The sequence below is a fragment of the Astatotilapia calliptera genome, chromosome 16, assembly GCF_900246225.1.
Source record: "Astatotilapia calliptera chromosome 16, fAstCal1.2, whole genome shotgun sequence".
NCBI classification, from domain to species: domain Eukaryota; kingdom Metazoa; phylum Chordata; class Actinopteri; order Cichliformes; family Cichlidae; genus Astatotilapia; species Astatotilapia calliptera.
Window position 1 is genome coordinate 7,142,564 of NC_039317.1, and position 26,651 is coordinate 7,169,214.

At 39.5% G+C, this 26,651-nt stretch overlaps 2 protein-coding genes across 6 annotated transcripts; both read left to right on the plus strand.

Moving 5' to 3' along the window:
- Positions 1-353: 353 nt before the first annotated feature.
- Positions 354-13,831, plus strand: hao2 (hydroxyacid oxidase 2 (long chain)). 5 transcript variants are annotated; one of them, XM_026144621.1, is made up of 9 exons: positions 354-429; positions 2,072-2,125; positions 8,436-8,588; positions 9,788-9,939; positions 11,317-11,600; positions 12,003-12,221; positions 12,569-12,727; positions 12,862-12,931; positions 13,389-13,831. In XM_026144621.1, the coding sequence occupies exons 2-9, from the start codon at positions 2,079-2,081 to the stop codon at positions 13,442-13,444; spliced, it is 1,140 nt and encodes a 379-aa protein (XP_026000406.1). In that variant the 5' UTR covers positions 354-429; positions 2,072-2,078; the 3' UTR covers positions 13,445-13,831. The 5 variants fall into 5 exon arrangements, with proteins under 5 accessions (XP_026000406.1, XP_026000407.1, XP_026000409.1 ...); XM_026144622.1 differs by lacking the exon at positions 354-429 and having other exon boundaries at positions 2,007-2,125; XM_026144624.1 differs by lacking the exons at positions 354-429; positions 2,072-2,125 and adding an exon at positions 2,981-3,107.
- Positions 13,832-14,414: 583 nt separating this feature from the next.
- LOC113007725 (kelch-like protein 9) lies at positions 14,415-25,881 on the plus strand. Its single transcript, XM_026144600.1, has 10 exons — positions 14,415-15,421; positions 16,577-16,707; positions 17,771-17,955; positions 18,046-18,178; positions 19,425-19,621; positions 19,874-19,949; positions 20,156-20,713; positions 20,926-21,105; positions 21,333-21,446; positions 24,565-25,881. The coding sequence occupies exons 1-10, from the start codon at positions 15,417-15,419 to the stop codon at positions 25,062-25,064; spliced, it is 2,079 nt and encodes a 692-aa protein (XP_026000385.1). The 5' UTR covers positions 14,415-15,416; the 3' UTR covers positions 25,065-25,881.
- Positions 25,882-26,651: the final 770 nt, after the last annotated feature.

Sequence of the window (26,651 nt, forward strand, 5' to 3'; positions counted from 1 at the left end):
GATGTGCCCACAGCCTCCCCGTGTTTCTGTGTTAATGAACTGTTAAACTTGAAAACTTGCTGAGACTTATTTGCCACAGTTTAAATAAAAAAACAAGAACAGGAGGTGTTTGTTGCTCCAAGTGTTCTAAGTATTTCTGCATGTCAAACACTAATCGATATTGTGAGTTTGGTATATTTATGAGTGATGGATCAATAGAATTGACCTGACCAAGCTTTTGGTGGTTTTTGGCACAAAGAAAGACCAGCAAAAAGAGTGCTGACAAGTGGCTTAGCTGTTGTTGACCCACTGTGGGCGGAGCCTCACACTGTGAGAGAGCTTGTGGTGGGGGAGGTAGGATTCGGGGGCTGCACTGCCCTTTGACACGACCTTGCCACATGAGAAGGGAACCAACACCTACTGTAGGCCTGCCAAAGAGCACAGGTTAAGGTAAGACACTGAATTATCCACTTCAGCAACTATCTACTTACACTGCCTTCCCGTTATTGGATTCATCTAAATGTAGGATCTCAGGATTTAGCCGCCAAATAAATTAAAAACAGCAAAGTGTCAGTTTCTGTTGACTTCTTGGTGAGCAGCATTACTTAAGCCAGTGTACCATACACCAACCTACTGTATAACAGTAGCTCATTAAACCTTCAAATTGCTTTGTATCTTACATTGAAAACCAAACACCAGGTATTCTAGAAATCTACTTGGACAATGTGCTCACAGCTGCCATTCAATGGAGCTAAATAACTGACACCTTTCACAGTCTACACAGGACAGAGGCTCACATTCATCACACACATTCAGCCACACTTAAAAAACTGAACCTAAAAATAAACATAATATCTCAGTCCTGCCGAGCTGTAAAATAAACAGTGCAGTAAAAGCAGGTTATTTTTGTGTTTTACACATTTTTAGTAAACATTTTTTTAAAAAAGGAGATAAGAAAAATCTAACTGAGCAAATTCAAGTATTTTTATTAAAAGGTTTAAATAATACATAAAAACTGGGATATTAATACATTCACGTTTAACAGACCTCTGAGCGCAGGGTTGAACAAGGTTTATTCTGTGTTGTGCTGTAGTCTTAGATGTATAGTGTTCACGGATGACAGACATTAAATACAAGCTCTTTATCTGGTTTGCAGATGTTGACTGGAGCTTTAAGAAAGGACCTTCATTCAGTATTAGACTGCCCTCAAGTGTTCATAGCTGAAAGCTATTCTGAAAGGTTTTCTGTTCTAAAAGGTTTTTGTAGGTTACTATTAAATAATACTTAACACAGTGGATTAACTAAAAACAAATGCCGCCTTATCTCTGGATATGATTTAAATTCACAAACTTTGTCTTCACTTTGGTGAAAAATCTAAAACAACCAATTCTTTAAAAAATAGTAGGCACAGCTTTTATATCTCAAATGCTAGTAGACGTAAGTATAGCAGCATAGTTACTATATAGCAGACACAGCAATAATACTTTTTAATGCACCTTTTTTCTGACAGCGGATGTCAGAAAGTGTTATTTCCCAACAGACGAAATAACAGTTAAATTAACTGTTTAGGTGAACTCCTTAACTAGTACACATCAATTGTTTTAATTGATATAAAAAGAAAAAGAAATGGTGTACAAAATAACAGAACTACTAACAGTATTAATTTCTGCAGTGTTGTTATTTTATATGTATGGATTTGAAGTGCTAGTAGTATTTAGTATTTAGTATTTATTTATTTATTGTCATTGTCAAGAACAATGAAATTGCGTTTGGGGCTTCCATACAACCCAAAAAAAAAAGAAGAAAATAATAAATACCCCTTAAAACCCAAGTGTACATATTTAACCCAGTACATGAGCAGAAGTCAGAAAAAGTATCAGTACTATTAGCTGTAATCGTAGCAGTATTATGTGTAGGAAAGAGCTGCAAAAGAAGCAGTATTAAAAGCACTGGCATAGTACGAGTGTTAGTGCTGTGGAACTAAAAGCAATGTGGGTCACATAATTGGCAGTAACGGTAGCAGTAGTAGTTGTAGTAACAGTATTGCCAATAATCATGTTGTGCTCACATTTTGGTTGTGGTCTGTTTACAGGTTATGAATGTGTCAGGAAAGAAGCTCTGCTAAGAGAATGAACAATTGTAATCGGTGAGTAATTGATACAAATTTAACATCCGTTTTATGCTTTCTGTCTCCCGATTCATTGACTGCACTGCCAGAAAGTTTTTGTCAAGTTAGCAGGGATTGTAAACACATTAGTTTTCTGCACAAGTCGGCCATCCAGCAAACAGCCTCTGGATTCCAGCTTTGTTCAAGCTTTGGATAGTTAAATGGTCTTAAATGTCATCAAAGCTTTCTTAGCAGTTTTACAACTCCATGGTGTTTTCATAAAACGTAACATAAGAAAACCGTTTTAACATTGATTAAATTTTTATGGTCACGTTAATAAGTTAATAAAGACAGAGCATGCAGGTTTTCTATATCTAAAATTTAGATACAGTGTTAATTACTGTCATGGATAAAAGAGCTAATGAGTTCATTTTCAAAACATTTTGTTGCTTTTCTTATAACAGTTTATCAGCTAGCTTGTCGTCCTGTTTCGTCAGACCTTTTTTTTCGTTGCTGTCACTTTAAACAGAGAAATTCTTTCTATTTTATACATTTATTAAGATAAAAACATATTTCGTAGCGTGAGTTGAGAATGACATTTGTTTATTTATTTACTTAATTAACTTTTACTTACACTTAAGTTCATTAGTAACGCATCTCCAGCTGGAACGAACCAAAAACAAATAGTGTGTGGGGGGATTCTGTTTGTACAAGACAGACTTCAAGACAAATATAAACATACAGAGAAGTGTCTTTGGTTTTTAATTTGTACTTTAGACCCAATTAAAACAGTCAAACACACTTTAATTATTAAAAAAATATTTTAAAGTATCTAAAAATGTTTTTTACGGGAGCCTAAAATTCAATAGGCACGGCCAAAGATTTTGAGATGAGTCACAGGTTGGTTCGGGTTTAACGCTAAGAGCTAACAACGTCATTCAGCACTTCTTTCTCAACTGTCCCACCTGCTAACGTGCTTGTATCAGCACACCGAGAAAGGGGAAACGGGCACCTGTACCTGGTAGGCCCATGTTCATGTCACAATTACAGCTTAGCCTTCATATTGGCTAAATTTAAGCCTGTAGCGTGAAGACTCAAAGGGTCTATGCTGTGGTCATAAATGGACAGACGTGGTTATTAACAGATAGGCCGAGGCATTTAATCAATGCTCAATTGGTACTAAGGTGCCCAAAGTGTTCTAAGAAAATATTCCAAGATGAATCCATGTATTCACAGCTGCTCTTCTAGATATCTTAGTTGTAATGGGTAGTTATTTGAGTTAGAATTGTATTCCTGTCAGGACAAAAGATTCTGGTTATTCACCTCTGACCTCTGGTATCAAACTTGTGTCAAGCCAGCCTCCAATTCGAGACTTGCAGTCAAGCCAGCCTCCAGTTGATTTTACGTTCCCTGTGTATTCAAAGTATTACGGGAATGGATGTGGAAACCGGATTTCAAAATAAAAGCCAACTTCGAGTGAATTAACAGATATGTTAAGAACATAATAACATATAATTTAGGCTTTTTTTTTTTTTTTTAGAAACTCTAATGTTACATCTACATGATACAGCCTTGTACCCTAATTGTGCCCTGTCAAGGCCATCTTATTTTGGATTTCAAAGTAAAAGCCCTGTGAATCTTCATTTTTGAACTACTCTTTCAATGAATTCATAATGCTCTTAAAAGCAAAAGTCGTATTTCCAAATACTATTTGAACTTTGTATCAACACTTTCCAACCGCAGTCTTTTTCACAGTAATACCATATCAAATAAATTCTTTCTGATTTTGCTTTTCATAGTAATGGCCCTTTGAAATTGCCAATATTTGACTTAATCTTCTAACGATTCAAAATGCTCTAAAATGGAAATTTCCTGTTTCCACAGGGTAATTCCACCTTAGATCAACAGTATACAGCCCCACAGTGATACCATATCAATATCAAGTCATTCTGATTATGCCTTCCAAAATAAATGCCCTTTCAAATTGAGCATATACGGCCTACTTTTTTGACGATTTCAAAATGTTCTTAAACAGAATTTTGCTGTTTCCACAGGATAATTTCACTTTAGTTCAACAGTATACAACCTCACGATGTTACCATATCAATATCAAGTCATTCTGATTATGCCTTCCAAAATAAAAGACTTTTTAAATTGTCCATAATTGACCTAACTTTCAGTGATTTCAAAATGCTCTAAAATGGAAATTTCGTGTTTCCACAGGATAATTCTACTCCAGATCAACAGTATACAGCCCCACAGTGATACCATATTAATATCAAGTCATTCTGATTTTGCCTTCCAAAATAAAAGACTTTTCAAATTGCCAAGATACGACCTACTCTTTTAAAGATTTCAAAATGCTCTAAAAGTGAAAATTGCTGTTTCCACAGGATAATTTCACTTTAGGTCAACAGTATACAACCTCACGATGTTACCACATCAATATCAAGTCATTCTGATTTTGCTTTCAAAAATAAAAGCATTTTCAAAATGCCCATATCTGACTTGATCCTGGAACAATCTCAAAATGCTCTAAAATGGAAAATTCCTGTTTCCACAGGGTAATTCCACCTTAGATCAACAGTATACAGCCCCACAGTGATACCATATCAATATCAAGTCATTCTGATTATGCCTTCCAAAATAATGGCCTGTTGAAAATGCCCATAATTTACCTAACTTTCAGTGATTTCAGAATGCTCTAAAAAGGAAGATTTCAGTTTCCACAGGATAATTCCACTTTAGATCAACAGTATCCAACCCGACAGTAAAACCATGTAAATTTTATGTTGGTCTGATTTCGCCTTTCAAATTAATGGCCCGTCGAATTTGTCCATATGTGATATACTCTTTCAATTATTTCAGAATGTTTTAAAAATGAAAATTGCTGTTTCAACACATATTGTGTTTTCATTTTGAAAAGCAAAATCAGACTCAATTGATTATGACAGAATTGAATCATAAAGATGATGTAAAAGGAAGCTGAAATTGCCACTAGGTTGTAATTGATAGTACGTTTATATTTTAAGTCTGTGGAAAGATGTCATTCTAAATAAAGAAATTACAAAACAGCTTGCAAACCAACCATGACATCTTTCCACAGACTTAAAATATAAACGTACTATCAATTACAACCTAGTGGCAATTTCAGCTTCCTTTTACATCATCTTTATGATTCAATTCTGTCATAATCAATTGAGTCTGATTTTGCTTTTCAAAATGAAAACACAATATGTGTTGAAACAGCAATTTTCATTTTTAAAACATTCTGAAATAATTGAAAGAGTATATCACATATGGACAAATTCGACGGGCCATTAATTTGAAAGGCGAAATCAGACCAACATAAAATTTACATGGTTTTACTGTCGGGTTGGATACTGTTGATCTAAAGTGGAATTATCCTGTGGAAACAGCATCTTTCAATTTAAGAGCATTTTGAAATCGTTAAACGAGTAGGTCGTCTATGGGCAATTTGAAAATACTTTTATTTTGGAAGGCAAAATCAGAGTGACTTGATCTTAACATCGTATCTCTGTGGGGTTGTATACTGTTGATTTAAAGTGAAATTATTCTGTGGAAACAGAAAATTTCCTTTTTAGAGCATTCCGAAATCACTGAAAGTTAGGTAAGTTATTGGCATTTTCAACAGGCCATTATTTTGGAAGGCAAAATCAGAATGACTTGAAATTGAAGTAGTACCATGGTGTGGATGTACACTTTTGATCTAACATGGATTCATCCTGTGGAAAGAGCAAGTTTCATTTTTAGAGCGTTCTGAATTCTTTAAAAGAGTAGGTCGTATATCGGCAATTTGAAAAGTCTTTTATTTTGGAAGGCAACATCAGACTGATTTGATATTGATATGGTATCACTGTGGGGTTGGATACTATTGATCTAAAGTGGAATTATGCTGTGGAAACAGCAATTTTCCATCTTAGAGCATTTTGAATTCGCTCCAAGAGTAAGTCATATATGGGCAAATTGAAAAAGCTTTTATTTTGAAAAGCAAAATCAGACTGACTTGAAATTGACATGGTAACATCGTGAGGTTGTATACTGTTGATTTAAAGTGAAATTATTCTGTGGAAACAGAAAATTTCCTTTTTTAGAGCATTCCGAAATCACTGAAAGTTAGGTAAATTATGGGCATTTTCAACAGGCCATTATTTTGGAAGGCATAATCAGAATTACTTGAAATTGATATGGTAACATCGTGAGGTTGTATACTGTTGACCTAAAGTGGAATTACCCTGTGGAAACAGCAAAATTCTATTTAAGAGCATTTTGAAATCACTGAAAGTTAGGTCAATTATGGACAATTTGAAAAGGCTTTTATTTTTGAAAGCAAAATCAGAATGACTTGATATCTATATGGTGTCACTGTGGGGTTGTATACTGTTGATCTAAAGTGGAATTACCCTGTGGAAACAAGAATTTTCCATTTTAGAGCATTTTGAAATCACTGAAAGTTAGGTCAATTATGGACAATTTGAAAGGGCTTTTATTTTTGAAAGCAAAATCAGAATGACTTGATATTGATATGGTATCACTGTGGGGTTGTATACTGTTGATCTAAGGTGGAATTACCCTGTGGAAACAGGAATTTTCCATTTTAGAGCATTTTGAATCGTTAGAAGATTAAGTCAAATATCGGCAATTTCAAAGGGCCATTACTATGAAAAGCAAAATCAGAAAGAATTTATTTGATATGGTATTACTGTGAAAAAGACTGCGGTTGGAAAGTGTTGATACAAAGTTCAAATAGTATTTGGAAATACGACTTTTGCTTTTAAGAGCATTATGAATTCATTGAAAGAGTAGTTCAAAAATGAAGATTCACAGGGCTTTTACTTTGAAATCCAAAATAAGATGGCCTTGACAGGGCACAATTAGGGTACAAGGCTGTGTCATGTAGATCTAACATTAGAGTTTCTAAAAAAAAAAGAAGCCTAAATTATATGTTATTATGTTCTTAACATATCTGTTAATTCACTCGAAGTTGGCTTTTATTTTGAAATCTGGTTTCCACATCCATTCCCGTAATACTTTGAAAACACAGGGAACGTAAAATCAACTGGAGGCTGGCTTGACTGCAAGTCTCGAATTGGAGGCTGGCTTGACACCAGTGGTATCAACAAGGCATTTTCTTCCAGAGAACTGCTGCTTGCAGGATTTTTTTATTTTTTTTTTTAGCCCTGTAAAAATAAGAGATGGTGGTGCTGGAAAGTCCCAGTAGATCAGCAGTCTCTGAAATACTCACACCAACCCATGTAGCACTAACAAGCCTGCCATGTTTAAAATCACCTTTCTTCTCCATTCTGACGCTCAGGTTGAGCAGGTCATCTCATGTCTACATGTCTAAACGGGTTGCTGCTTTGTGATTGACTGATTAAAGACATTTTCATCAACAAGCAGATGGACAGGCGCACCTAAACTTTTTTTCAGCATAAGTATGTTGAGCATACCCTCATAATTTTATGCTGACTGTTAAGAACATGTAACAAAACAGGAGCTCCCACCTGACAAAAGCCCCTGTTGTATATATGTTAGCATGTAGGATCCTGGGTAAACAGTGAGTAAATATGTATGCCCATATGCTGTATGTTCCATCTGGACCACACGACACTGTCAGATGCCTCTCGTCCTCACTATAGTCGCAGTCATCATCAGCACATTTCCAGCTTGTGTAAACACAATAAGGCCAGGGGTCACCTGCTGGTCGCTTACACTGTCAGCGGCTCTCATAATGCCGCAATGAAAGTTTGATTTTGATTGAGACAAAAGCAAAGGTAGGAAAACAAGAACTTGGACGCAAAGTAGAGGAAAAAGGAAAACTAAACCAGTTTATGTTTCTTACTCAGATGTGCGGAACTTTAACTGGCGGGTCATCGATTGCACTGCATTCACTGATAGGAGGGGCATTTCAGTTTGAGCAGCGATGTCGCAATAGTTAGTGCTTCACAGAGGCTGTGTCCTTTTAGAGTAGGGGAATTTTGTTGTTGGAATATCAGTAGCTTGTGGTAAGTCTTGAAGCTGTAACTTTACACATGCAGAGTGACTGGGGCTGTTTATCTCGCATGCAATGCAGACAATTCTGTTTAGCCGGTTGAGTGAACAGATAAGATTAAGCTGTGATGAAGTCAGCAGTGCTTGGCATTGACCAGCAGTAGAACACTAGAAATCTTTATTTTCAGTCAGTCACTGGCTATATAGCATGTTGAAATGCTTTCATTTAAAATGATATGCACAGATCTAAGAGTACACATATCAATGCTTGATTGTATTTTCTGCTGCTTTGTTGCCAAGATTACACTGAAATCTGAAAAATTCTGCTCCTACACAGAGAGGGAGTTTGTTGTGGAGAGATGCAGATGGTATGCCTGACAGACTTTGAGGAGTATGCTAAGGAGCATCTCTCAAAGGCCACCTGGGATTATTATGCAGCTGGAGCAGATGAATGCTGCACCAGGGACGACAATCTGCTGGCTTACAAAAGGTACAGTGAGCAAAATAAAGTTGATCCAGACATTCAAGGTTATTGCACAAGCATAATGCACGTGTTTCCATGGTGATTTTTTTTTTTACAATGTTTGTCAGACCGTCTATCTAAAGGCAGCACAAAGGAGAAACATTTTTTGACCTTCATTGTGACCACAGACATGCAGGCAGCACTGCAGTGGTGCAGCTTCAACACACTAAAGAAATAATCTCTACATTATGAATAGAATAGGAGCAAACACAACTGAAAAACATTTTCAGTACCGAGCCAAAGATCATGTGAGTGCACGGCCTGTTTCTGTGGACTTTGGATGGCTGTAACTGATTTCTGTAGTACAGTTTTTGTTGCTGTGATACCAAATAATCAGTAACAGGCTGTTTGGGTTTTACTCAGTGTTGACGCTGCACCGTTCCTCTAACTTCCTGTGGTGAACAGTTTGGAAAGTTGCACTACTGCTGGGATAAAGAATTTTGGGGAGGATGTTTTCTCCCGTGTCTCCTTCTGCATTCCTCTCAGCTTTTCTAATGTCTCCATGAAGACTGATAAAGTGCCTATTTTGTAAAGTCACAGTGTATGTTTTTGCCACGAGTCTGTTACCATTTTGCAGATAACTTTTGTCCCTTTGAGAAATGATCACATTGGATTGTTTCCTTAATATATCACCAGTAATAGCTTTGGGGAAAACAGAATCCCCAAGTCCTCTTCACATTCAGAGGAATATAACTTCATTAGGAAAGTGTCTGTGTAGGTTCTAAGTCATCCAGGTCGTAATAATCCAAGGAGCTTGGAAAGAAAAGCAGCTAAGCTAGACTCGTCACATGAGCCAAGGCGTAAAAAAGGGTTTGTGTCATTTTTCACTCCTTTCCTCATGTAATGAGGCACATGATCAGTAGTGGGTCAGCAGCCGTCTTAGGGACAACTCCCACTAGAGCTTTAAATACCTGGGACCGTCCACCATTTGGTCTTAGAACTGAAGAAGCTTCTCGGATGAGCGTTTAAACATCTTCAGGAAACTTAAAGAAGTCCAGTTGCTTCCTTACTGATGTGTTATCATGACAGGGTTTTGACCCTGAGACACATTGTTTTTAAAGTGAAGCTTCTGCTGAATGAGTATACACAATACAGTAAAATATACAAAGATTTTCTCGTACCATGTGATCTTATTAGTTACATGTTCGACTGTGCTTCACGCTCAGGATCCGTCTGAGGCCTCGTATCCTGCGGGACGTGTCAGTGAGCGACACACGGACCACTGTGCAGGGGACAGAAATCAGCTTTCCTGTCGGTATCGCACCTACTGCCTTTCACTGCCTGGCCTGGCATGAAGGAGAGGTAGCCACAGCTCGGGGTAAGGACTTTTGTGTCAAGATTATGTGGGTCGGTGAATGGTTTTCATATCTATATGAATCAGTCTTTCTGTTTGTCTGTGTGCTTTTTTTACTCACTAGATTATTTTAAAGTATAAGAGTGTTTCACACAGAGTTAAATCCTTGCTAATTAGTGCTTAGTAGCAGCTAATAAAATGGTAGAATTTAATTGACTGAAGCTGGAGTGCAGATGGCGTGAGCCTTGGGACAAGCCGTTTTTTGTCAGAGAATTTCATTGGCAGCTTAACTGTTTAAATGGATTGGATTTATATAGCGCTTTTCAAGGCACCCAAAGCGCTTTACAATGCCACTATTCATTCACTCTCACATTCACACACTGGTGGAGGCAGCTACAGTTGTAGCCACAGCTGCCCTGGGGCAGACTGACAGAAGCGAGGCTGCCATATCGCACCATTGGCCCCTCTGGCCAACACCAGTAGGCGGTAGGGTAAAGTGTCTTGCCCAAGGACACAACGACCAGGACAGAGAGCCCGGGGATCGAACCGGCGACCTTCCGGTTACAGATACGCTTCCCAACCCCCTGAGCCACGGTCGGCCGTGTTTTTAAGGGTGTTTTTACACCTGTAGTTTGTTTCCTGTGGTCTGAATCAGTTTCAATTTGTAAATTTGTAGCTTTTTCCCATGGTTAGATTGTTACACAGAGAAAAATTGAAGTGAACTCCAAGCGAACTAAAAAGCATCATTATACACAAAGTGAGAACATTCACTGAGCTTATAGGCCAAATGTGTCTGGGGCAAGAGCAACAAAAGTGAATGCAAGAGAAAAAGTGCCATGTTATGGACTTTTGGAGACTGTGGAGAAATTACATTAATTTCACTGCTAGCTGGCATCTATGGTACCCTGATACATTCCAGCATGCAAAGCATACATGGCTAGTGAAAGGTGTTTAGCTCAAACTTGTAATGTACTTCTGGTAGTTGGATCAGAGTTGAACTTTGGTTGGCACTCGTTCACACCGTAAACTAATCACTCTGGAGTTCGTTTGGAGCCCGACTGAGACAAACTCCTCGAAAAGCTCTTGGTGTGGTTGTTGGAGTTGTTTTGGTCCACACCTGAGTATGATTACCGTGTTGACACCTGCACAAGGGAAACACACTAAGGGGGAAAATGAACCAGTGTTTGAATTAAACACACTAAACACTGAAAACACTCTAGGAGGCTTCAAGCCTAATATTTCATAACCCTAAGCCTTGAGATGTGTGTTATTGAGAATCTCACCCACATCTACTGTGGACACCAAAAACACTTTTTACATGAGGCTGTAAGTATGCTTTTGCTGTAAAGTTGGAAATTTAAATGCGGGAGTCATAGTAACACCCCAGCCTTCATCTCACAGCCACCGAGGCGCTCAACACCTGCTACATCACCAGCACATATTCCACATGTTCAGTGGAGGAGATCGTGGCGGCAGCACCCAACGGTTACCGCTGGTTCCAGCTGTATGTGTACCGAGACAGGAAGCTGTCGGAACAAATGGTGCACCGCGTAGAGGCGCTCGGGTACAAGGCATTGGTCCTCACTGTCGACGTCCCCTATACTGGAAAGCGCCGCAATGACATTCGCAACCAGTTCAAACTTCCACCACATCTCAAAGTAAAGAACTTTGATGGAGTATTTCAGGTAACAGCCAACAGTTTTCTCTATATTCATTGTGCTCCAAAACATGCAAGTACTTTTCTAAGAACACAAAATGAGCTAAGACAAAGACTACTCATATTCAACTGTGTTTTTGATGTTGATTTTATACCGTCATAAATGGCACAGATGCAATCGTTGCCCCTTGGCAGTAATTTCAATGCTAATTTCTAAGAATCTATTACCTTACAGTCTGGAGTACAGTATTTGTCCATCAGGAAGGTGGACTTCAACTTAAATGTACAAGATATCCAAACTCTAATGTTACTTAAATGCACCAGCAGTGTCAGAGTTGTCCCATTATTGCATTTTCAGTAAAAACAGCACATTTATAAACCAAAGTGAACACTTAAGAGTTGTACAATCACAAACATGCACTGTAAGCAGGAGACAGCAGGCCCAGAGGAGTATGGGATACCAGCGAACACCCTGGACCCCTCAATCAGCTGGAAGGACGTCTACTGGCTACAGTCCATCACACGCCTACCTATCATTATCAAGGGTATCCTGACCAAGGAGGATGCTGAGCTGGCCGTGGAACATGGTGTTCAGGGCATCATCGTGTCAAACCACGGGGGGAGACAGCTGGACGGAGGCCCAGCCTCGGTACTCGCTGACCACATTCATTGCTACATTCTTTTATTCAAGATCATATTCATAAAATGTACGATAGATAACCAGTGAAAGTCTGGGATTATTAGTCTTTTTGTTTACCTCTTCACAAAACAGATTTTCAGTCTATTTCACAGCATTTTTCAAATTATGTTACCGCTTCACAGCAGTAAAATTTCATAGCAATAACCCGAGCTGCAGAAAGTACGGGGTTGCTATAATCTAATTTCAGCACGTTTTTTCTTTTTGTTTGTTCGCTCATTGACCTATAGTAGCTTACTCAGATACATATCTGAGTGTTCAATGGTGCAGTAAGGTTATCTCTGTCTCTGTTATAACAGATTGATGCGCTGCCAGAGATTGTGGACACTGTACAAGGCAGAATTGAGGTCTATGTTGACGGAGGAATCAGAACAGGAAGTGATGTACTGAAAGCGCTGGCCTTGGGAGCCAAGTGTGTTTTCATTGGCCGTCCAGCAGTGTGGGGCCTCGCATACAAGGTACGATTATGACAGCACATTGAGGTGTTTGTTTTCATTGATTGTAGTAATTATTTAGTTAACACCAAGTACGCATTTGAGATTACAGAATTCAATTTGCTTTTAATTTAAATATGCCCTGTGTGATCTTTTAGGGAGAAGAAGGAGTGAGGGACGTACTGCAAATCCTAAACGATGAGTTCCGTCTGTCTATGGCTCTATCAGGTGAGTCTGATGCAAACTTGAAGGACATGGCTGTAATCATGCTAATATATAAACAGGCTTTAGGGAACATTTCAGCATTATTTTTATTACTGTTTTATCGATCGTGGCTCAAGAGTGTGGAGTTCGCCTTGTAATTGGAAGGTTGCCGGTTCGAGCCCCGGCTCGGACAGTCTCGGTCGTTGCGTCCTTGGGCAAGACGCTTCACCTACCGCCTACTGGTGTTGGCCAGAAGGGCCGATGGCGCAATATGGCAGCCTCGCTTCTGTCAGTCTGCCCCAGGGCAGCTGTGGCTACAACTGTAGCTGCCTCCACCAGTGTGTGAATGTGTGTGTGAATGGGTGGATGACTGGGTGTGTAAAGCGCTTTGGGGTCCCTAGGGGGGACTAGTAAAGGCGCTATACAAATACAGTCATCCACCCATACATTTACCATTTACCATATATGTTTATTGATCCAGGTTGCAGGAATGTAGCTGAAATCAACAGGAACCTCATTCAGTTTTCCAAGCTGTGACCGCCAGCAGAGGGCAGCACTGAGGACAATTATCCCACTAAACCAGACTGAGACAACAAAGAGCCTGAGAATTCATTATAACAAAAAAATAAACAGAAACAAGTTTACCTCACGCAGTACATGAAAACAACCATCATCAGGAATAAATTGTGGGACTTCTGATATATATTCATGCCAGACTACATGAGTGAGTGAGTGTTTTAGAAAGCTGGGAGTCAGTTCAAGGTTTATCAAGCTGTTTTAGATCGTGAAGGGAGGAAAGGATGGAGGCACTTGCCATGAAAGCTTTTTTTTTCTATTCTGCTGTAACGTGAGTGCACTCTGTACACTGTGGTTTGAAATGCTGCCATTTCTTATGGCTGAATAAACTCTAGCATGTGGCAAATATCTGTTGCTCTTTCCTGGATTTATTAATTTCATGTGATAACTGAAGTGTAGTATCTGATCTGATCTATATGAAAATTAATGTTTGAACTTCTAATAAGTGGATTAGCTGCAGGTCAGGTTCTCATCAGAACCAGAGAAGTTCTAAGTTGAAAAGTTCATGTTGTCTGTTGTCACTGCGTTATGTCTTGTTCAGTATGTTGCATATTTTTGGCTTCCATTCATCTTTTAACTATAGACTTTAAAATTTGAACAGTGCAGTTACTCCATTTGCAAAATCATGCAAGCACACAAGGTCACTAAAGGCCCTGTGTGTGTCAACATGATTCATTAAAAACCTAAAAGCAAAAGCAGCTTCTGAAATAACTTTTCTTATTTCGCTGACATGATCTGAAGTGTGACACTGTCGGGTGGAGAGCATCAAAATGCGGAAAGAAACCTAAAGTGAGAAAGAGAAGTAGCACAGGAAGTAACTGAGGTCTTGGTTAAGCTAAAACGGTGAAGCTCACTCAGACGCTTCAACTCTTCAACCAGCTGGCACAGTGGAGCAGACATTTTCTGCTCAGTCTTTCTTTTTAGAGTTTGTTTTGGATCAACTGCCAGGCTGGAGGGAGGGCTCGGGTCAAGTCTGCTGAGGAAGCTTTCTTCTTCCAGGTAGGTCACCCACAAATGTCCCTTTTTTGTACTTTTACAAAAGTGCAGGTGAGGCAGCTGCACAGCACACAGCAAAGTGCCACCAAGTCGTGTGCATATTTCAGCTGTACAAGGATGCTACAGAAGTGTAGCGTTTCACTTATTTATAACCAGTTACCTAGATATTATGGGTATTAAAGTCTTCTCATTATTATCATTATTATTAAGAGTTGAGGTAAACTGCAGGTGTGCGCACAATCGTTGACAATGAGCTTTATGTACGAGGTCAATAAAGGTCGAACGCAACAATATCAACCTTTCAAAAAGCAAAACCAAAGCGTTTGTCACACAGCTGATCTTATCTGCTTATCTGCTAACAAGCATGCTAATCATATTTTCAGATTGCTGAACAGTAGCTGTGAAGTTGGGTTGGGTTTTGTGCATAACAAGATCAAATATTACAGAATTTTTCACAGACTGTACGTCAGTTTCAGCATGCACATTTGAGGTTTTCTTCACGAGGAAATGCGAGAGCTGTGATGGGAATGATGACGAGAACATTTGAAGTGAAGTTCAGTGAAGGTTGTGTTGTCTGCCATCATGTGAGGCCACATCAAATATGCTGTGAAAAAACAAGAATGCTGCAATAGGAAACATGGAAGCAAATCTGACTAAATTATCATGCGAGACCAACAAAACAGCCTAACAGAGAAGTGTTATTTCTGTGTCGAATCCATACTCACACAAGTACAAATCTTTGCCTAACTTAGAAAAGCATTGCATGCGGACCTAAGCTAGAAAGAATTTACTGTAGTAAAGTAGACACCGCAAAAAGGTGCTTTGTGGTCCGCAGATACATTTATGCAACACCAATACATTGTTACTTTTTTTTATTTCTTCATGTAGGAAGTCTCATCAGCGAAACAACAGTCCTCAACCCCAAGAGGCCAATGACATGGGGTAAGGAAGGTTTTCATCATTACATTAGATCTCATCATTTCTCATCTGGTTAATCAATATTCAACACTTTTGTGAAACATACAATAGAAATGAGTTGAGGATATTTTTTTAGGTGAAGGTTTTAGAAGAAGGAGCAGAAGAAAATTCTTTAGAGACGTTTTTACCAGCCACAACAACGAGGCTGACGTTTTCACTCAGTGTGTGTGTGTGTCTGTGTGTGTCTGTGTGTGTCTCTTATGGGAAAATGTGGTTGTGGAGACACCTGCTGCAGCAGGAACACCCACCCGAAAAAGCAGTTTTGAGCTCATCTGCAGGTGTTTTCATGTTTATATCTGTATGAAGACAGATTTTGTCAACAGCTGAGAGCGTTGCAATCACAAAGCTGCAGAGTGGAGGTTGAGTTTAAAAGATGAGTGTGCTCTGAGAAGTCTCTCGTTGTGCACTTTCACCGAAAGATTACTCATAACTTGTAACATATTGCATCTCATCACACGTGTAATTAGTAACCAAGTTAGGATCTGCTTGTCTATAGTTGCACTTCGAAAACACGGGAACATGTTTTTGAGCGGTGCTCTGTAGATTGTTGATGTGTCGTAGATTTGGATTTTATTCTATATGTGAGGCCACGTCTTCCTATTGTCGATGGAACAAACATGTAGATGCCTTTTCACCTGAGTGTAAGACCCACAGCAGGAAACCGTTTTAAGAGGAGACATAGTGCACTTTTTAAAAAAAAGTCCACTGCTTCCTCTTTTTCAGGCCACAGGACACGCACTACAAAACAGATAAGGGACTTTTGCAAATTAGGCCTTCTCCCAAGAAAAAAGCATCATTAATCAAATGTTTCAGATCTGAGATGCTTTGAGCGGTAGAGAGGGTCCGCTGAAGAAAGCAGCATTTTTACACGCTTCTAAGAGGAAGTGCTGAGAGCCAAAACACAATGAATATTCCTACCAATTAAAAACAGTGTAGCTGAAACCTAAAGTAAACTCACCAGATGTTTAATTTGTGACCTTGTTTGCACTAGTGCACATAATAAATTTATAAAACCATATCCATAATTCTGCAACATTGTTTGTCACTTCGTAAACATCACTTTGTAAAATGACAGCTAATGACAGACCTGTTCTTTTACTGTGAATCCTTCCTGTGCAGGGCGAATGGAGACGACAGCGGGGCAGGTAGGCTGAGCCGCAGACTGTCTCGTCTAGGCAGCAGGAATCAATCCAGGGATCAGAGACACCCGGCTCAGCCAGAAAGACCTCCTCCTCCTCCTGTTCAACAAGGTGAGTGTCCATGGTGACACAGAACTATCAATGTCAACATTTTGTTGCTGCTGAGTGAGCCCTCATCTGGGACTCTCCTCAGCTCTCTCTGGGACAGTGGCGCGGCTGCCCCTCTGTTGGTCTTCCTTGGTCTCTTGTGTTCTGGGGGCCTCTGGATGTCTGGAGTTTTGATCTCCTCCATACCCGCTTCATGCCCTGGAGGACGGGGCTGTGGCCCCCCCACACCCTCTAGCAGATCATTACATGAAGGAACCTTTTAAAAAAAACAAGCGCGTCCATGCTCACAGGTGTACACACGGGTGATCACACCCACAAACTACACCCTTTTTGGCTCCTACCTCAAAGCCCACTGTGTTCTGTTGATCTTATGTGCTGCACAATAATGTTTAATATTTAGTATTTACTGTCATATTCCCATATATCATTGTGATGTTGTTTATTCTATTACTCGTTCTCTTCTGCTTGTTTTCTTTTTTCTTTCTCAACAGCTGATCCAGGTGATTGATATATGCATTTTTTTTATTTTTTTTATTTTTTTTTCTCTGCCCGTTCTGTTGGTTTTTGTTTTTTGCCCTTCTCCCCTGTCCCTCTTCTCAGCTGTTTCTCTTTCCCTCTTTCTTTCTCCCCTTCTTTCCCCCAGTCAAGTCTGTCCCGTATTCAGCAAGTGAAAATAAAATAAACAATAAAAGGTGAATCAAATGGACCATTACGGCAAGGCTGGGATGGTCAATTTGGTAAAGTAAATCCGTTGGGCATCTTTCTTTGCCTTTAGACAACAATTCTGATGGCAAAAGAGCCAAACGGGACAGGCAAAAAAAAAAAAACAAGTCAACATTTTGTGTTTAATAATGTTAAATCTTACCTTTTACAGTAAGATTTCTGCTTAATATGTGCTTACTTTGGCTTTTCTGATTAGATTTTGATGCTAAATCTTTCATGTTTCCACTGCAGCAGAAATCCATTATTTGTTCTTAGCTGTAGCTCAGTGTACCTGCAGCATCAGCAGGAGTATTGGCTTCTCTCACCTCTCAAATTCAGTGAAATTTGTGTTTCCCCTCCATAGATGACAGACCAGCTCCACCAGCACTTATTGTGCCTCCTGCTCCAGCTCCAGCACCAGTTTTTGTTCTCCCACCACCCATGGAAATACCACCTAAACGCCCTGACAAATCAACAAAGCCCAAGCTTCCTCCCCGGCCCCTGTCCAAGGTGTTCAGTAGCACTGAACATGGAGAGGATGTGCTAAAGGTCTTTATTACTGTCTGAACAGCTGTTTGTTATTAAATTATTTTGAGGGTTCATTTTAACAACTAACCCATCGAATTATTTTCCCCAAAGGGCTTTGATAGTTTTCGGGGAGACGAGACGCTCTGTGATGTTGTCTTAGTTCCTGGAGATAGCAAGGAAAAGTTTCCCGTCCACAGAGTCATCATGGCTTCATCCAGCGACTACTTTAAAGCGATGTTCACAGGTTTGTTTTCCTTTCTATCGTTGAGGCACTGCATTGAGAAAGAAAGGTAACAGTGACATTGTAGTCATCATACAAGTGCAGTTTTGTAGGAAGGAAGTACGTATGTTTGTAACGCAGTGCAGCAGACAGAAAAGGTTTTCTGTTTGCTTAACTCAGACTTACTCTTTAGATAGATAAACATTAGCAAGCATCTTAAAACCCCCAAAAGGAAGTCTGTTTAGAGATTCTGGCTCCTCTTTGCTCACAGCTTCCTTTGAGGTGAGATTTTCACAAAAGATATTTACATCTGAATACATAATTAACAATTTCAATTCAATTCAATTCAATTTTATTTATATAGCGCCAAATCACAACAAAAGTCGCCTCAAGGCGCTTCATAGATACAGAGAAAAACCCAACAATCATATGACCCCCTATGAGCAAGCACTTTGGCGACAGTGGGAAGGAAAAACTCCCTTTTAACAGGAAGAAACCTCCGGCAGAACCAGGCTCAGGGAGGGGCGGGGCCATCTGCTGCGACCGGTTGGGGTGAGAGAAGGAAGACAGGATAAAAGACATGCTGTGGAAGAGAGACAGAGGTTAATAACAGATATGATTCAATGCAGAGAGGTCTGTTAATACATAGTGAGCGAGAAAGGTGACTGGAAAGGAAAAACTCAATGCATCATGGGAATCCCCCGGCAGCCTACATCTATTGCAGCATAACAAAGGGAGGATTCAGGGTCACCTGGTCCAGCCCTAACTATATGCTTTAGCAAAAAGGAAAGTTTGAAGCCTAATCTTAAAAGTAGAGATAGTGTCTGTCTCCCGAATCCAAACTGGAAGCTGGTTCCACAGAAGAGGGGCCTGAAAACTGAAGGCTCTCCCTCCCATTCTACTTTTAAATACTCTAGGAACAACAAGTAGGCCTGCAGAGCGAGAGCGAAGCGCTCTAATAGGGTGATGTGGTACTACAAGGTCATTAAGATAAGATGGGGCCTGATTATTTAAGACCTTGTATGTGAGGAGCAGGATTTTGAATTCAATTCTGGATTTAACAGGAAGCCAATGAAGGGAAGCCAAAACAGGAGAAATATGCTCTCTATTTCTAGTCCCTGTCCTTCCTATTTGCATAAACTTCATGTTGTGCGTTGTTACATCTTTGCATCTTGCTGACTGTGCATCATGCCTACACAAGGCAAATCTTCTAAAGCAATGCAAATACATGCTTTCTGTCTCTTTTTGATCCTTGCTTATTCTTGTTCAGGAGGCATGAGGGAGCAGGAGATGAGAGAGATCAAGCTGCATGGGGTCACTAAGTTGGGCTTAAAGAACATTATAGACTTCATTTACACATCCAAAGTGAGCCTCGACATGGGCAATCTTCAGGACACACTGGAGGCCGCAAACTTCTTGCAGGTCATGCCAGTCCTGCGGTTTTGCAATCAGCTTCTGAGCAGTGAGGTGAGCACTTCTTCTTTCAGTTTAAGGTCACATTCATTCAGGATTCTGCTAATTATATTCAAGTACACTGGAGGCCTAGCTAATGAGCTGCCAAATCCCTCTGATTGCTTCTTTGTCCTTCACATGCACTCAGGATCAGAACATAATATGACATTGGAAGGGAGCCATGGCAATGAATGACAATGCAGTATAGAGCAAAGACTATTAATTCTATCTGTTTGATGACTCTATTTTCTGTGTTGTTCATTGCAGATCACTATTGATAACTGTGTGGAAGTTGAGCGCATAGCCACAGACTTGCTTCTAGAGGACGTTCAGCAGAATATCGGTAAGTGATATGATCTTTGATTATCAGTGGTTATTATTTAATGGTTATTAAATGTTTCCAGTTATCAGCACTACCTGAAATAAGCATATCTATCCTTATATCATCCTTATTGTATGTGGCCCCTCATTGTTAAATAGAAAACTATATCTAAAACTCTAATAAACTTGGTAATTTTCATTGATTGTTGATTATCTGTATCACAACAGGTGAGTTTGTGAGTCAGAACCTCTCAGAGTTAGTGGAGTGTGGCCGCTACCTTGACCTCTCGGAGACCAGCATGGCCAACGCTCTTGCCAGCAATTCGCTGAAAGGTTTCTCGGAACTGGAGCTCTATCATATTGCAAGAGGATGGCTGGACCACGAGTCTGCCAAACGCCGAACTTCTGTTTATGCCTTGATGCGGCATATTCGCTTCCCACTGATGAGCCCCAGTGAGCTGATTCAGATCTCTCAGGATGATGAAGAAGAAAGCGACTCTCTGATGCGCTCTGAGACAGCCTGTGTGAACCTCTTGCTGGAGGCCAGTAACTACCAGATGATGCCTTACATGCAGCCAGCCCTGCAAACAGAGAGGACACAGATAAGGTCAGACGCAACTCATATTCTGGTCCTGGGTGGTGTAATGCGACAACAGCTGGTGGTGAGCCGGGAGTTAAGGCTGTACGACGAGAAAACCGGCCATTGGAGGGCCCTGAAGCCCATGGAGGTGCCACGCTATCAGCATGGTGTGGCTCTTCTAGGCGGCTTTCTCTTCATTGTTGGAGGTCAGAGCAGAGTACACACATAAACATACAAACAGCCAATTTAAGCCATGTGTTCATCTAATATGAGTATTTAATTTTGTATAAGCCAGCGTTTTTAGTTCAAGCATCATCAAAACTAAGCATGAATAAATGATCTACACTGATATGAACAGGTTGTAATTGGCCTTTTGTTGCAATCACCAAGGTAACACTGAATCTTTTCGACTTCTCAGGTCAGAGTACTTACGACACAAAGGGCAAGACAGCCATAGACAGCGCCTACCGCTACGATCCACGATTTGACAAGTGGTTACAGATTGCGTCACTCAATGACAAGAGGACTTTCTTCCATCTCAGTGCCCTGAATGGGAAGCTGTTTGCAGTGGGAGGAAGGAACGCCTCAGGAGAAATTGGTGAGCTGTAATAAATTTCTTTTTCAGTGTAAGCTAGTAACCGCTTCCTTTTTACCATTCAGTTCTTTTTCTACTAAAAAGTAACGTTTGAATTGTTCAAAAGATGTTTATGGACACTGCTGCTATCACTGATCTGTTATAGCTCTCCCTATTAGGATTATTTACTGCCATTTAAAAAGGTATTTGCTGAATAAATTGCATAAACATCCCTCTGTGATTTTGCTCAGATACGGTGGAGTGCTACAATCTGAAGAAAAATGAGTGGACCTTTGTGAACAGTATGGTGGAGCCCCACTATGGACATGCTGGAACAGTCCATGAAGGCCTCATGTACATTTCAGGTAAGACAGCAACAATTAACCCTGTTAAAACAAATCCTGCAGTATAAGATTATAAAGTAATTACTAGCATTTACAGATTTTTCCACCTTTTTTTTTTAAACATGAGAAATAGGCTGTATTTACACCTTTAATATGACACGATAAGTCCACAATTAGTGATAAGTCCTGCATTAAAATCTAAAGTAAATACAGTTAAAGTTATACATAAATAGTTTAGAAACACAACCAATTCACTAAAAATGAACTTATTTAATTGATTTATAATTTTGTAAAATTATGAAAGCCCAAGTGGTCACGCTGGAGGATTTCTACTGTAGCAGAAGCAAAGCTTATGAAATCTGTCTTAAATCTAATTTAAAATCTTAAAGGAGCTTCAAATACAGGTGTGTTCACTTCACCTGTTGAGAAAAACACAATCCCCAATCTGACTTTTAGTCAAAACTTGGTACTAACAGCACTCTCCTGCCAATTAAAGCTTATGTCTTACAGCAAGATTCGCTAGTACTTATAGCGTAAAGGTAAGCTTTGTGTATTTTAACAGGAAAATGCCAAAACTATTTACATATATTTAATATTTCACCATCTTTTCAGAATCCCAGCTAGTGAAAAGGTTTGCAAAACTTAATTTATTATTTAACTGTATTCACCTATTATTATTATTTGATTCAAATTATCTTCATATCTACAAATTGGGTGAGTGAAAGCATTTTTTCTCATCCTGTTACATTTTCAGCTCTTGTGAATGTTTAATTTTCTCAATTTGCACGATTTCAACATCTGACTGACTTTTTACATCATAAATGTTATTGTTTAGTTCACTTTTGTCGTTAAAATGTAGATATATGGGAGCATGCTAGCAAACTAAATAGTAAAATGTAACCATTCAAAGCAGATTTCAAAAGGTTAAACACTGTGCTGCACAGAAGAGTGTTAAATACCACTGAATGGAGTCTATTTGTCATTATGTTTGCAATGCAAATGACAAATGACCACATAACCATTTCGAGAACTGTTGTTTCAGTTTCATTTCAATTATAGATTTTCTATAAGAGAGAGCGATCAGTGCCATGGTCAGAGTTAGAGGAAGATTCCTGTTGTCGTTAAAGAAAAAATGAGGAACTGACACTTAGGCAAGAGGTTGCAAATGAAACAGTTAGCAAGAAAGGTTTATAGAGTGACTGTCTACAGTTGTATAACAATGATACTTGACTTCTCCCTTTTTTACTGAGAGTTATCAATAACAGGTCAAATTTGTGTTTGAACCATGCGCTTTGAATTGGTTCGTTTTAATATATTTTTTATTTTTTGCTCGTCGAGATGTTTTGTCAAAGTTTTAAAAGGGCTGTCTGGAGAGAACAAGAAAACCCACCCTGACAAAATGCATTAGATAATGCTTCACGGCTGACCTATTTGAAACCACTTCCTGTTGAGATGCACAGTCTCATGAGCGGCTCTCACACAGTTCTCAGGCCTGTTTCTTAGCAACCTTGGACAGGAAAACAGCTTTTAGAGTTGAGAGCAGAAAGACGGGTTTCACTCGTGAATCAGGAAACCTGTAGTTGAAGGGGACCACATCGCTTTGCAACAAAGTTCAAACCCACAGTCTGAAGTTACAACATATATCTGCATTATAGCAGTTTGAAGACAACAGCGCATACTTTACTTGGACATCCACACATCCATTCTCTTTCTACCTGAGGTTCTTTGAGTTAGACAGTATGCATGTCATCAAGAAGCCCACAGTGGTAATGCATGTAATTTGGTGTACGATTACAAACCACTGCTTCAACAAAAGGTTACCGAAGTATTAAACTTGTAAACGCTAAACAAAGCATTCACCATTTCTTAAAACACAGACTTTCACTGTTCACTGTAGTTCAGTTGTTCGCTTGTTGTAATTAAAATAACCTGATTTCTCAATTATTGAATTAGTCGTTAGGTGTACAAGGATCTAGGGTTATTTTTCCTTTTCAAGAGGGCAAGTGTTAATTTTCTGACTAATGGATCATTTGAACTCTAAAATAAACAAGACAAACCTTCACCTAATGACAAAACAGCCACTGCTCTGGATGACAAACACCTATTATAAATAATAAGCAAAAGATCAAAGAAAGAACACTGGCATCGCATTCATGGTGTGAAAGGAAGGACGTTACTCACATCTGTTTTTAATGTTCGGCCACAGGAAGCAGTGTGTCCATTATCTCATACTCTCCTGCAGACGTTCACGTACATATCGATCTTATAAACAACATCTGCTGTTTCACTAACTCTGTATTCTTTTTGATTAAACACATTTTAGTTTATTTATTAGAGATAGAAAGTAACAAGGTCACCTTACCTCAGTACTTCAATAAAGCATAATAATTCTTGCAGTTTACTCTAGTATTTATATTATTCTTTAACCTTACTAAATTTCACAGTGCAATATTATACGATATATTATAGCTTACAACATTCATTTGAAAATTAAGGCAAACATGGATTTTTAATATTTACTTTTCATACATATAACAAAATAAATAAATAAATAGCATGCTCTGGGCAACTTGCACTAACTAGACCATGACCTCCTCTGTATATCAGAGTATTCTAGAGTCAAATGTGAGGCAGTCTATTCGCAGCTAAAGCTTGCACCACGTTGGGTCATTTAACAAGAAAATGATCCCAAGCACCCTGCAAATCTACAGCAGAATGGCTAAAAAGGAGAAGAATCAAGGTTTTGCACTGGCTCTGTCAAAGTCCAGACTATGTTAACAAATACAGACAAACCTCAATGAACTGAAGCAAATGTTGTCTCTAAATGTTATCAGAGACTGATAGGCTTACAGAAAACAATTAGGCTAAACTAAAGATGGTTCTAAATGCTGTTAAATCATGAGGTTTAGGTACTTTTTCACAGGATTTCATAGAGTTCTGCAGAAAAGATTTTTTAGCATGACTGTACCAACTTGTATTAGTACAAATAATATCTAGAGTCACATCATATCAGTCAAAAAGAACATTTTACTGGACAATGAATAAGTAGGATTTTTATTGGAGTATTTTGAAGCAGTGGTATTTATGCTTTTACTTGAATTAAATATCTGTATACCAATCCTGTTCTTGTGCCAAACAGGCGGCATCACCCGTGACACCTTCCAGAAGGAGCTTTGGTGTTACGACCCGGTCGCTGACACGTGGAGTCGACGGGCAGACATGACGGAGCTCCGTGGCCTGCACTGCATGTGCACTGTGGAAGACAGACTCTATGTCATGGGCGGAAATCATTTCCGAGGCTGCAGCGACTATGACGACGTGCTGGGCTGCGAATACTACAGCCCTGACACAGACCAGTGGACGGTGGTGTCACCAATGCCTCGGGGCCAGAGCGATGTAGGTGTGACTGTGTTCAATGGACAGATCTATGTGGTGGGAGGATATTCCTGGAACAGCAGATGCATGGTCGACATCGTGCAGCGATATGATCCAGACAAGGACGTGTGGGACAGGGTGTTCAACGTGCTGGAGCCTCTGGGGGGGATCCGTGCCTGCACAATGACAGTTCATCTGCCAGAGGGGTCAGTAGATGAGGCTCAGATACAAGATTGCCCACTTCCCACAGCTAAGAGCTCATAGCCACAGACGAGGGGGTTTCCGGCTGTTGCTGCTGTGAGACCACAACTGACATGATGAAATTTACCTGCACGCTGTGGCGAAAAGAAGGCAAAACAGGAAGTAGTGTGGGTTGCAAACACAAGTTGCATGTGCAAGCAAAGCAGGCTAGCTTACATTAGCATTGAAGACTTTACTCGTACTTACAAACACTGTGCTCTTGTTAGTATCATTTCCTGTCCTTTCATTTACTGCCAGCTATGTGGCACCCCAGCTAATCTGTTGATTATGTAATGAATATGCATAATGTACATAATGCCTAAACGAAAGCTCAAACCCACCATCCTGATCAGTTTGACTGGACATTGATTCACTGGACACTGAAGGCAGCAAGTCAGAATTAGAGGCAAAATCATCTTTTCATATAAATTACACTGAAAAATTGAATTAAGAGAGAAAATCGACATTATTTCAAATGCTATTTTTGTATAGTTTGTAAGTCTGTAGGCTTTTTTGATCTATTTATTTTATTCCATCTCTAAACCGAAAGGAATTAGCTGAATCATTTGTGTCATGATGACGCATGGATTAGGTGATTAAAACACCACAGGGTTTTGGGCAAACATTGGAAAATAAAGAAGTTTTTATGGCACAGAGTCATAAGATTTCAGCTAGACTGTAGCGTCAAAGACAACATTTTGGGTGTGGAACTTCCTATTAATCAAGCCTGTATCCACAGACAGTCATGCTTTCACGAGGTTTGTTTCTGCTTTTAAACACAATGTAATGAGCAAAGATGTCTGTTAATGCTTTCAATTAAATTTCATGCTGCAACACAGAATCGCATTATTCGCTGTACGCAAAGTCCTCTCAGCCATTAACACATCAGACTGTTGTTCCATAGATACAAAGAAGCTCACACACATTCACTCTTTGGTGTTTGATGTCAGCAAATGACGATGAAACTGCCCTTGAGACTTTATCCTTCACCTCCTCAGCACACAGCTATCTTATCGGCTGCTTTGCCAAGGTCTTCCAAATAGAAACACTAACATGCAGTGCAGGAGTGTGCGTGGATGAACTGTTGCGGTTTCTTTTTGTGTGTTTAAAAAGTCAGCCAAAGTTGCTCTAAGCGAGTGCTAGCGCTGCACTTCACTGTTAGCACTCGTTTTCAGTATACTGACCTAATTTTATTAAACTGTTGAAAACTTAGTGTAAAAAACAAAGCTTCTACATCGGAATACACAATTAGCCTATGTGTAATAGGATATGATGCCGGAAACAGTGTCATTGTCAGCTATAGGTCAGTTCTAAGAAAGGTATCAGCTCTATATATGATGATTGTGGTGCGACCATTAAAACCCTGTAACACCCAGGAGTTTCCAGCCCAGTGACCACTGCTGAATAAACAATGGCCGACTTTATAATAATAATTCATGTATATGTAAAAACAAAGTTGCCCATCTGGCAGACAGATGTTACCTTGAAATGTCGGCTGTTTTTTTCTTTGGCTCATGTAGCCTTGCACCTTTCTAGACAGACTTTGATACTTAATCATTGTTAGTAGAGTGCACATCTCATCTACTCGTGTTTCCCCTTAAAGAATCCCTA

What these genes read in the sequence shown, in the direction of transcription:
- hao2 (XM_026144621.1), top strand. Translation starts at nt 2,079, where the DNA reads ATGTGTCAGGAAAGAAGCTCTGCTAAGAGAATGAACAATTGTAATCG. An exon ending in AATCTGCTGGCTTACAAAAG is followed by an intron (nt 8,589 to 9,787) that starts GTACAGTGAGCA and finishes CTTCACGCTCAG; the next exon opens with GATCCGTCTGAGGCCTCGTA. An exon ending in AGAGGTAGCCACAGCTCGGG is followed by an intron (nt 9,940 to 11,316) that starts GTAAGGACTTTT and finishes TTCATCTCACAG; the next exon opens with CCACCGAGGCGCTCAACACC.
- LOC113007725 (XM_026144600.1), top strand. An exon ending in TCCTCCTCCTGTTCAACAAG is followed by an intron (nt 16,708 to 17,770) that starts GTGAGTGTCCAT and finishes TCCCCTCCATAG; the next exon opens with ATGACAGACCAGCTCCACCA. An exon ending in ATGGAGAGGATGTGCTAAAG is followed by an intron (nt 17,956 to 18,045) that starts GTCTTTATTACT and finishes TTTTCCCCAAAG; the next exon opens with GGCTTTGATAGTTTTCGGGG.